The sequence below is a fragment of the Sorex fumeus genome, unplaced genomic scaffold, assembly GCF_029834395.1.
Source record: "Sorex fumeus unplaced genomic scaffold, SorFum_2.1 ptg000020l, whole genome shotgun sequence".
Classification (NCBI taxonomy): Eukaryota; Metazoa; Chordata; class Mammalia; order Eulipotyphla; family Soricidae; genus Sorex; species Sorex fumeus.
The window spans coordinates 3,954,547-3,965,690 of record NW_026606077.1 but is presented as its reverse complement, the minus strand read 5'-3'; the positions used below and the strand labels follow the sequence as shown (position 1 = coordinate 3,965,690).

The following is an 11,144-nucleotide window of genomic DNA, read 5'->3' as shown; positions in this document are numbered from 1 at the left end:
AGCAGGCCCCAGTAACGTCTCTTTCATCCTAGCCCTGAGATTATATTCAAGGCTCTTTAGGAGAATGAGACCCATCATTGTTACTGGTATTTGGCATATTTGGTACGCCACGGGGAGTTTGCCAGACTCTGCCCTGTGGGCAGGCTACATTCGATAGCCTGCAAGTTTGTCCAAGTAGGAATGAGATAATAAGATGTCATAAAAAGATGTCCTGATAAGATGAATGCGGCCGCGAGGTTCCGGGAGCTGGATTTTATAGTCTCTGAGTCTTGGCCGCTGATGGGATTACACGGTGCCAGGGGGCCAGGTGGTGGGTGTGACCCCCGCCTACTGGAATTTGGAGGATCTGGGTGGAAGATGCTCGACTCCAATTCGAGTAGGCTTGGAGATCTCGGCCCCGGAACCCGCGTGTCTTTGTCCCTCTGCCAGTACCTTCATGTGTGCGGAGAGTGGTCTCAGCATGGTGGTGGCTGGTCCTGGAGGTCTTCGGCTGCCGGAGCCCTGGTCGGGGTGGGGAGGAAAGCTCAACTTCAAACTTGCACTTTAATATTTGAGACATCAAGTCTTTAGAGTGAAAGACAATAAAAGTTCTGCAGTGGGTGGGAGAGGCCAAGGTGGAGCCTATGTTTGGTATGTTGGAGCTTGTCTCAGTTTCTGAAACTCCCATAGTTCCTTTTGCACCGCCAAGAGCAATCCCCTAGTGTAAAGCTGGGAGAAGCCCCTGAGCATTGTCAGGTGTGGCCCCCAGGCCCTAACCCAAGCCTAAACCAACGCAAAATGAAACATACAGGAACAATGAAACCATCAAAATAAGAATAAATTATACTTTGTGGGCATTGCCACCTGTCCCAACATTGAAACTGTGGATCCCCACCCCCCTTTCCGTTCTTAAGCATCTTGTTTTTTACTTTTATATTTGACACATACTTGGGAGTTGAAATTGGTTCCCTGAAGAGAAATGTTGAAAACCTAATGTAACCTAGATCCAGTTCAAAGGTCATAATGCACCATGGAAGAATGACTCGTTTCCTTAAAAGAAATTTGGACACAGAAACCCAAGACCACCACCAAGTGGACCGTGAAGCAGGGATTAGATTAGAGTGATGTACCTACAAACCGCAGGATGCCAAGGATTGTTAGTACCGAGTGGAGAAGTATGGAAAGAAAATTCTTCTGCTCAGAGTCTAAGAGTAAACCAAACTATCACCACTTCAATTTCAGACTTCTGCCTTCCATGGCTAGGAGAGAATAGATTTGTCTTTCTCCATCCAATTTGTGGTATTTTGCTATCGCACCCTTCGGAAAGGCATAAACATACTTAGACATCATAGATACTTCCTAGCCTGAAAGACACTTTTGCGGCAAGATAAAGTACAGCCAATTTGGGACCGCTTTCTGGATTCTCAGGTTTTGTCTTTTTGCTTTAGGGCCACCCCTGGCAGTGTTCTGGGGTTACTCCTGCCTCTGCACTCAGGGCTAACTTTCGGCGGTGCTCAAGGGACCATATGGGATGCTGGAGATTGAACCCGAGTTGGTCACTTGCAGGGCGAACGCCCTATCTGCTGTACCATCTCTAGCCCCAAGGGTTCTCAAGTTTTACTCTGAAGCTGCTTCTAGCCAAGTCTAACATAGAATCGCCCAAGTACCTTGCTTCTAGTTTTCCTTTTTGTTTTTGTTATTTTTGCAAGGGGAGGGGGTGTGCTGTTGTTTTGTTTGATTTTGGGGTTTGGGGCCACACCTGGTGGTGCTCAGGGTTTGCTCCTGGCTCTGAGCGGGGCTCAGATTACATGGGGGGGGGGGGGGGCTGGGGATGGAATCCAAACAGCACAGGAAACTCAGAGTTCGTTTTTAGGAAGGAATTTCCTCTGAGTAAAGGAGACCCTGAATTGCAAGTTTATCTCAGAGAGAAAGCTCAGAAAACGAAGGGAGTCTGAGCCCGTGGCTGGTGTTCCTAGTAACTCCAGTAGTTTGGAGGGCGTCCCATCAGCTCCAGTCGTTCAGTCTTGGTTGTCTTTCTCCTTCCTTGAGAGGAGCTCCGATTTGAGGTGGAGGCATCACAGAAAAGGTCAACACGTGCCTCTAGTCATATTCGTGAGGTGGAGGCATCGTATACAAGGTCGACACTTGCCTCTGGTCATGTTCGTTTTCTTCCCTCTGCTATTTCAAATGCCCCTTGGATTTAAAAAAAAAAAAAGACCAAAATCAGCAGTCTCTGTCAAATCTGGAAATCTCTGTCACAGGAAGCAACAATACCCGAAGAACTGTCTCTTTCATCTTTTTTTTCTAACGAGAAGCCTCCAGAAACTTTCTTTACGTGCCCTCGCGCACGCACGCCGAGCCGCTGTCACAACACGAATGACACAGACACACACACACACACACACACACACCCGCGCCAGTCTTCTCCCCCGACCGGCTCGGCGTCGCCTCCGGAGCGACGCGCAGCCGCCCAGCGCGCAGGCGCAGGGGCCGGCGAGCCGCCCGGGGCGGGCTCGTGCGCAGGCGCGCGGGCCGGGAAGTGGGCGCAGCTCGGGCGCGTGCTCCGAGGCCACTTCCGGCGCGCCCCTCCCCCTCCCCCCGCGCCGTCCCCGCCCCCTCGCCCGCCGCCCCCTCCTCCTCCCCCCTCCTCCTCCTCCTCCTCCTCGCCCCCGCCCCCTCCTCCCCCTCCTCCTCCTCCCCGGTCTCGCCCCGCGCCGCTCCCCGCCCCTGGCGCTCTCCGCCGCGGCCTCGGCCTCCCGCGCGGGTCCCGGGGGCTCTGCCGGCCGTCTCGGACGCGGACGGCGGGGGCGGCGCTCCCCCGCCCAGAGCCGGGTAAAGTTTCCCGGGCGCGTCGCCGCCGAGGAGCCCCGCGTGCTCGCCGCCGCGCGCGGGAGGGAGGGTCCGGGTCGCCGGGAGTGGCCGCCGCCGCCGCCCGGCTGCCCCTCGCGGCCGCGGGTGAGACGTCGCCCCGGCGGGCCGGGCTGTGTGACGGCGGCGGGGCCGGGAGGCCGGGCCGGGCCGGGCGGGGACGGCCGGGCCCGGCGCGGCTGGCGGGGCGGGGGACCCGGGCCCAGGGCGGCTGAGCGCGGCTCCCGGGGACGGGCCTCGGGCTGGGGCCCCGCGCGCCGCCGCCGCTCGGGCCGCGTGTGCCGGCGAGGGGCGCCGCCGCCAGCCAGCCCAGGTGGGCGGAGGACCCCCGCCCCACTTGTTGCCGCGCCGCGCCCCCCGGAGGACTTCTCTTTCCTCAAGGCCGGGGTGGGCGGGGGCGGCCGCGCGCGCGCGATCCGGCCCTCGCCCCTCGGAGCGCGGCCCGGAGCCCCGGCGGGCGGGGAGGGAGCGCGGGTCGCGCCGCGGGGCCCCGGCCGGTCTGGCTGCGCGGGGAACGCGGGGCTCCCGGGCCGGCGGCCGCGCTTCCCGCGACGGTGCGAGCCGCGCTCCGGGGAAAGCCCGTGCGGGCGCCGGGCCCGCCGCTCTTTGTTAGCTGCCTCTTTCCAAGCGGGCCAGCGCGTGCCTTCTTCGTCCAGCGGGCTGGAAAGTTCGACGGATGCCGTCAGCGGACGCGTGCGCCCCGACCCTCCCCGTTCCTCTCTTTTGGAGCCACTGGCAGCGCTGGGCTTGGTTGAAGTCTCGTTTTTCTGCCCCTCCCCTCCCCCCGATCTGCAAATAATCAGAGTTGCAGATCGCCCTGATTTAAGGATTTTTTTTTTTTTCTGTTTTCTTACCCCGGTCGCGGTTGGACTTTGGGGGGAGAATCCCGCAAAGGGCATCTTTTTGGATTCCGGTTAGGTGCCTTGATTTAGTTCTGCCCAGAGGTCGGCAGTGAGTGTTTGGATTTGTAGAATCTGATCTTCCAAGGGGACTGGCTGGAGCTCTTCGAAGGCGGTGGACTAGAGCACATGTCAGTTTTAGTCTGAGGCCCCATTGGTGTGGATGATTGGGATTGTCATTGACCTTATGGGAGATTTCAAGTTTCCATTGTTGGTTTTATTTCTGTTGCAGATAAGAACTTCACTTTTCTGTTGATGTGGAGGTAGGTATTTGAAAGCTGGATTATGCTGTGATTGAAGAGGGATTTCTAGGTCTTATATTTCTGTCGGTGATTAGTATTTTTCTCTTGCTTTGGGGCTGGGCAGTGGAGGACGTCTTAGTTCGGATTCCCTTAAAATTATTTAGAGTGAAATGCCAAGAATAATGGAATTTAACTTCGCAGAGGTGCTTAGTACGTCTGTAACGTGATATCAAGAAGTCTAAAGCAGTGACGTTTTAAAATGTTGCCAAGAATCAGGGAGAGTCATAAATTCTCTCCAAATGTCTGTATACAGTACTTAGTCATCATTTAAAAAACGCCCATTTTGATGTATGCTTGTTTGTCTGCGTTTGTTTTGGGGCCACACCTGCATGGACCCAGGGATCACTCCTGGCAGTACTCGGAGGGGACCATACACCTTGGGGGTGCTACCGGGATTTTCCTAGTGCAAGACTAGCACTTTATACTAGATGCTGTTCCCTTGATTCCTTTTCGAAACTGAATGATACAAAACACGTTCTAAAATAGATTTTATGTTTACTATGTAATTACTGAAGCATAGCACTTGAAAGAGCAATTATATACTATGTTTCCTTTGACGTCACACTAACTTTTTTTTCTATCTCTCAGACATAGGGATCCCTCCATCTTTCCAGTGTTTCAGAAGGGAATCCTTTATTGAAACTGGAAGACCAGAAGGATTACAAACATGTTGTGCTGGGGAAATGCATCTTTTGGACAACTAGGTTTGGGTGGAATTGACGATGAAATTGTACTAGAGCCCAGGAAAAGTGACTTTTTTATAAATAAAAAGGTCCGAGATGTAGGATGCGGACTGAGACACACGGTGTTTGTTCTGGATGATGGAACAGTATACACTTGTGGATGTAATGATCTAGGACAACTAGGGCATGAAAAGTCCAGAAAGAAACCAGGTAAGTTGATATTTTTTTGTTTGCTCTTCTGTAGGTATTTAAGTTTGAAATGCCAAATAATTTCTCTCATCCTAAACTTCTGTTTTCTGAGTTAAGCTTTAAAAAAGAAGACTGGAATTTAGCACATCTCTGACATCTTTATGTTCTAAGTACTTGAATAACTTGTGGTTTCTTTCAACTGTTACTATTCTATGTTCTTACTGTATGAACTTTTGGTGTCAACACAATTAAGGTGATGTAAATTAGAAAAAAACACACTCTGGTGTATAGATTTTCTTTGGTGTAGAATGTATAGGTTTTATGTATAGTGTGTAGGTCCCATTGTATTAAGTTCTGTTTGGTTACCTTGGGCAGATTTTATGTGCATTATTTACTGTGTTCTACATAATTCAGGAAGAAAGAAAAACTTTTTTACTTAAGTGTCTAAAATAATCTTTCATTTTCTTTTTGCAACTCCTGGCAGTCCTCAGGGCTTGCTCCTGGCTCTGTGCTCAGGGATCACTCCTAGTGGGCTTGGAGACCATGTGGAATGCTGGGGAACTCGGAACTCCTGGTCAGCCATTTATTTGCAAGGCAAATTACCTGCTGTACTATTGCTCCTGCCCCCATAATCCTAAATCTTTTAAATTTAAATATATATATATGTCCAAGCTATTTTCCCTCCACCCTTTGGTTATATTTTTAAAATAGAATTTTATCTTTTTAATTGGAAATAATCTTTTTTTCTCCTCATTTTCTTCTTTCAAGTAGCAGCACTGACTGGTAGTGCTCCAAGTAACCCAGGGTTTGGTCCCTGACACCTAAAAGGGAAAAAATACTATAAATATAAGATGTCTTGATTTTGTAGTAGCCCTCCAAGTTAATTTTATTTTGTGTTTTTTTTTTTTGGGGGGGGGGTCACACCTGGCGATGCTCAGGAGTTACTCCTGGCTCTGCACTCAGGAATTACTCCTGGCGGTTCTCGGGGGACCATATGGGATGCTGGGAATCGAACCTGGGTCGGCCGCGTGCAAGGCAAACGCTCTACCTGCTGTGCTATCACTCAGCCCCCAAGTCAAATTGTTAAAAACAATTTTTAGGATAATGAGAATTTTGAATGGATTTGATCATATTTTTGTGGTTGTTTTTCATACCCTGTGATGCTCTGGCTCTGCACGTAGGAATTAGGCCAGGCAGTGCTTTGGGAACCACATGAGATGCTAAATTTGACACTGGGGATCTAACCTGGGTGGGCCATGGGCAAGGCAAGTACCAACCACAGATTCGGTTTTATGTTCTTTTTATGGGCTGAATTTTATTTTCAGTTACAACCAAAGGTTAATTTGTAAGGAAAATTTGCAACTGAGTAGATTTGTAGTTCTTTTAACAGGAGTGGCATTAAATGTTTTCTGTGGCAGTTATTTTTTTAACCACTCCATTTAAATAGTGTTTGTTATAAGTCAGCTCCTGAGAGGTTAATTTAGGTATAAAATATTAAGGTATTAAATAAAAGTATATTATTGATCTAGCGTAGCATCTCACCACCATGCCAAACTTCACTTTTTCTGACTTCTTATTATTGTGTAGTTTTTATTCTTGTTTGTTTAGGGTCTTAAATATCTTTACGTCTGCCTTAATTTGTAATTTGGTTTTTTTGGAAGAGTGGTAGGGATTCTTAAAATAGTAGCTTTGATTATTGCAGTACTCAAAGGCATCTTTCTACCAGCAATACTTTATGGACACTTAGCAGATTTTCTTCATCTCAAACACTGAGATTGTCATATTTGTGGAAATAATTTATAAGTTATTGATCATGTATTTGTTATCATTGCTTCGGAGGCAGAATGACCTGTTTTGCTTAGCTTGGGATGTTGTCTCTGGTTGAGATTGTCATGGTATTGGGGCTGATGCTATTTTTATACTTAACATGCCCCTCAGAAATAACTGAACATCGCTCTGTATTGCTTTCGTAGTTTCTGAGAGGCTGTAGAACAAGTAGAAAGTATAAAGCCAGCAGAGAAATTTTCAGTATAGTTATTAAAATTTACGAAGTTTTAAGGATTTTTAATGTTATTGAACACTTTTCTGTGACCAGGCCAGGTATAGGACTGGATTTTAATAGTGTAATGATTATATTGCCTGGGACAGCTTTTAACATTGTAGATACGTTTCTGAGAAAAATTTATGTAGCCAGAAAAGACTCTTCATGGTTACTTTGACTTTGTGATGATTCTGTTGTAACATCTACTGATTCATCTTGGAAGCATTTGATAATCAAGTTGGAAAGATGGGTTTACCTAGCTCATTGTTTAACAAAGTGGTTAGATGACAATTGCCCCTGGGAGGACTGGACTGCTCTCTGGGGTCGAAAAGAATCCTTGGGTACAGATTGGTGTACTTTCCATTTATTTGTTTTGATTGGAATGTAAATTGCTGGGGGTGGGGATGGATACAGAGTGACATATATATATGTATATATATAATGAAAATCTCTTTAGGATTGCCTCATTATTTAGATTCTATCATCTGTGGTATAAAAATGATTAAGGCAAATATAACTAATTGGAGAATTAAAATTTGACATAGCACACTATGTATTTACAAATTAGAAAATGTAAATGATGTGCATCATGAATTAGATCTGAAGATTTCTGGGAGAAAAGTGATCGATCATATAGCCAGATGGATGCCTGGAATATCATGCTTTTATTGGAGGGGACCATGGTCCTTAAATATAGCTTTTTATTATTACAAATCCATGGTCAGTGAGATATGTGAGTATACATAGAAGATCGAATAAATGAGAAGTTCAAAAGAAGCTAGTTGTTGTGAAAGGGATTTCATATTGATTTATTTATGGACCTCATCTGTTGGTGCTGAGGGTTGCTCACCACACTTCAGAGGTTGTCTCCCGTGGTGCTGGCAGGGGCCATGCTGTGCCAGGGGATAGAAAGGGCTGGGGCTTTCCCCCACTAAATGTGCCATCTTTGGAGCCATCTTTTTAGCCTAGGGACTTTTGTTTTTGAACCTCTGGGTTTAGGTTTAAGATGCTTGAGTGATAAATTTTAGTGATGTTAAATTATTAAAAAATAATTTCTTAATGATTTATATTCTCTACTCTTGTCCTTAACTTTATGTGAGTTTGGGACTAAAATAAGATTTTTAATTGATTTTAAAGTCATCTGATAATTGACTCTGGTTGTTTGTTCTAGACAGTGGAATATTTATAATTCACTTTATCAGAGCGTTAGCATTGACTCAGAAGTGAAGGGGGCTAAGAATTGTTATAGAGCTCAGCCTTGTAAACATTAAATATTGTGTAATAGGAAGTAAAAGAAAAATCTTGGCCACATCATTACAGAATGTTATTTTTGTTTGTTTTCGGGGCCCCACCAGGGCTTATTCCTGACTGTTCGGGGTCTCTCCTCGCGGTGCTCAGGGGACCATATGGAGAGCTGGGGATTGAACCCTGGTCAGCTGTGTGCAGGGCAAAAGCCCTACTCATTGCACTGACTCTCTGGCCCCTAAAGGAGGTTCTTCTTGAAAGTCATGATGGATTAGTAGGTTAGCACTTTTAACATTTAGGACTGATTTTTAAAAAGAGTGATATATTCACTATAAGAGAATAGTAAAGACGTTTGTTCTGTGACGTTTTGAGAGTTCTATTCTTGACATTTCTAAACAACGTAAGAGTATTTGTTTTAGCTGATTTCCTTTGTATCTTTATACTAAAAGTAAAGATTATGATCATCTTCATCTTTGCATACATACATGCATGTATATGCCTCTTGTTATCACTTCTAGTTCACTTTTTTCCCCCGGAACTGATGACCTGTTACACTTCCATGTATGTGTTTTTCCTTTATAAGAACTTTTTTTTTTGAGGGGGGAGGCCCACACCCAGCTGTGCTCAGGGCTCACTCACCTGACTATAATCCGGGAACACTTGAGGGACCATATATGATGCCCAGGCTTGAACCTGGGCTGGCTAGCCACGTGGAAGGCAAGTGCTTTAACCTCTGTACTATCTAAACCCCATAAAATTTTTTTAACACTTTTTATTTTTGGGCCTCATCTGGCCACGTTCAGGGTTTATTTCTGGTTTTGCACGCAGGAATTACTCCTGGCAGTGCTCGGGAAGACCATGTGGGATGCCTGGGATGTCAGCCACCTATACAAGACAAGTGCCTTACCTGCTTTACTATTGCCCCAGCCCCTTAAGACTGTTTGTTATAGTCACTGGCTCTCAGTTTCTTTCTTTTTTTTTTCCTCTTTTTTTTTTGGGCCAACCCAGCAGTGCTCAGAGGTTACTCCAGGCTCTGCGTCAGGAATCATTCCTGGTGGTGCTGGGAGGGGCGGGGGGGTTGCCAGGGATCAAACCTGAGTCAGTTGTGTGCCAGGAAAGTGAAGCGCCCTACCCACGGTGCTATTGGTCTGACTGGCTCTCAGTTTCTTAATTCATAGTTAATAGGTAATTTCACTCTGATTTCCTCAGCTAATCCGTCCAAATAGATTGTCAGGATTACTCTTGTGTTTGTTTTCAAATTCACTTCCGAAGGTTTGAAGGGAGTGTGTTTAATAATGTAATTTACTCACTGTATGTCTCACTGAGACATTTACTGACTATGATTATAGGTATAATTTGGTGAATAGTTCTAAATGTATCTTTTGCACATCTATTTCTGTTTTTCATGTTAGAAACAGTACTATTTTGTGACCATATTTAGTAACCAATATGGTAAGTTTTAAGAATGATGGTTTAGATAGGTTTTTTGGTTTACTACGTTCTTTCAGATATATTATTTAATCCTCAAAAGAGTTTTGTATGGTAGCTATGGTGCTATACTGCCCATTTTATAGATCAGGAAATAGGTTGAATGAGAGTAGGAGATTAACAGCTACTAGACTAGTAGATGTTGAGACCACGCTGAATGCTGTGATTTAACCTTTACTCCACAGAGTTTCCCCCTGCTATATTTAGAAGGTAGATGCATTTTTATTCACCTGGGAAAAAGGCTATTTAGAGAAAAACGCTGTTAGGAATCACATATGAAAGTTAAAAGTACTGTTTTCAAAATAAAATACTGTATCAAAACAAACTGAAATTTCAAATATATAGAGGTTACTTTTAACTGATGATCATCTGGTTAGCAAAGTTAGCAAAACATAGAAGCTTTGAATAATATAAAATTTATTGTAGCTTGTATTCAATTCTTCTATAAAAGATGTAAAGATTATGAACTTTGATTCCTTTTTTCTGTATCCAAAATAGTAATTTCTACTATTAGGTCATTTAAAAAACGCATTTTGGTCACATAGTAGTAATTACTTGCTTGTCCCTCTTGCTGCTTCATTTTCTGAACCTGCTCTCTCTCTCTCTCTGTCAAACATAAAACTAGACATGAACTTCTTAATAGTGGAACTTTAAAACATACAGTAGGGCAAAACTATTAACATGAGAAATAAAATTATTCACACGAAATTGAGGATATAAAATGATCACAAATATCTCATTGAACAAAAAGCATCTTAATACCAAAGAAGCTTAGTATGTTTTATAACTCCTGATTTTTGTAACACATTTGAAGGAAGAGGAGGATATGGATGATAGGAAGATTTGAAAAAAAAAAGAGTAATTTCTTGGGTCAGGAATGGAGGCTTGCTTTGGACTCTTTACTTTGAGAAAAACTAGTGCCCAAGAATCACTGTGTCAAGGGTAGGGAAGATCATAATGCAGATGACTACTGTTAGAGAGATGTATAATAATACTTTACTTTGTGTAGGACCCTACATCTGAGGAATTTCAAGAGCATTACACAATAACTCATGGTTCCTTTCAAATGCTTGTGACAAAATTTGCAAGAATTATCCTCATCTTAGGGGATAAATTTACGGAGAAATGGCAGCACAAGTTGGTAAGTAACTTGTCTAAATAGCAGGTGACTGGTGAACATCTATAAATTGAATCTGAAAATTTGTCTACCAGTCTCCTACTTATTCACTAAATTGTGCTTATGTGTAGAATTATTTTCATTACTATAATCTGTTTGAGGCAGATCAAAATCTAGTAATGCACAGATTTTTCCTTTGCCATTCTTTTCACCGGCTTTTTCAGATATTTTGCAAGATGCTTACATTGTGATACCATTTTGGTATTTCCTAATAGCCATGTGTAGTATGAAGATTATTTAAACAAATGAACAAAAACTTACGGTAACACTCAA

General features: G+C 44.6%; 1 protein-coding gene across 3 annotated transcripts in view; it reads left to right on the top strand.

Moving 5' to 3' along the window:
* The first annotated feature begins 2,726 nt into the window (after positions 1-2,726).
* The window catches only part of HERC4 (HECT and RLD domain containing E3 ubiquitin protein ligase 4), a 107,772-nt gene continuing 99,354 nt past the window's right edge, over positions 2,727-11,144 (top strand). For 2 of the 3 annotated variants that reach the window (XM_056113404.1, XM_056113403.1), the window contains exons 1-3: positions 2,727-2,811; positions 3,979-4,009; positions 4,637-4,941. In XM_056113404.1, coding sequence (XP_055969379.1) covers positions 4,716-4,941 — 226 coding nt within the window. In that variant the 5' untranslated portion in view covers positions 2,727-2,811; positions 3,979-4,009; positions 4,637-4,715. Of the gene's footprint in view, positions 2,812-3,978; positions 4,010-4,636; positions 4,942-10,703; positions 10,836-11,144 lie in introns of those variants that run through there. The other variant, XM_056113405.1, reaches the window with a different exon arrangement.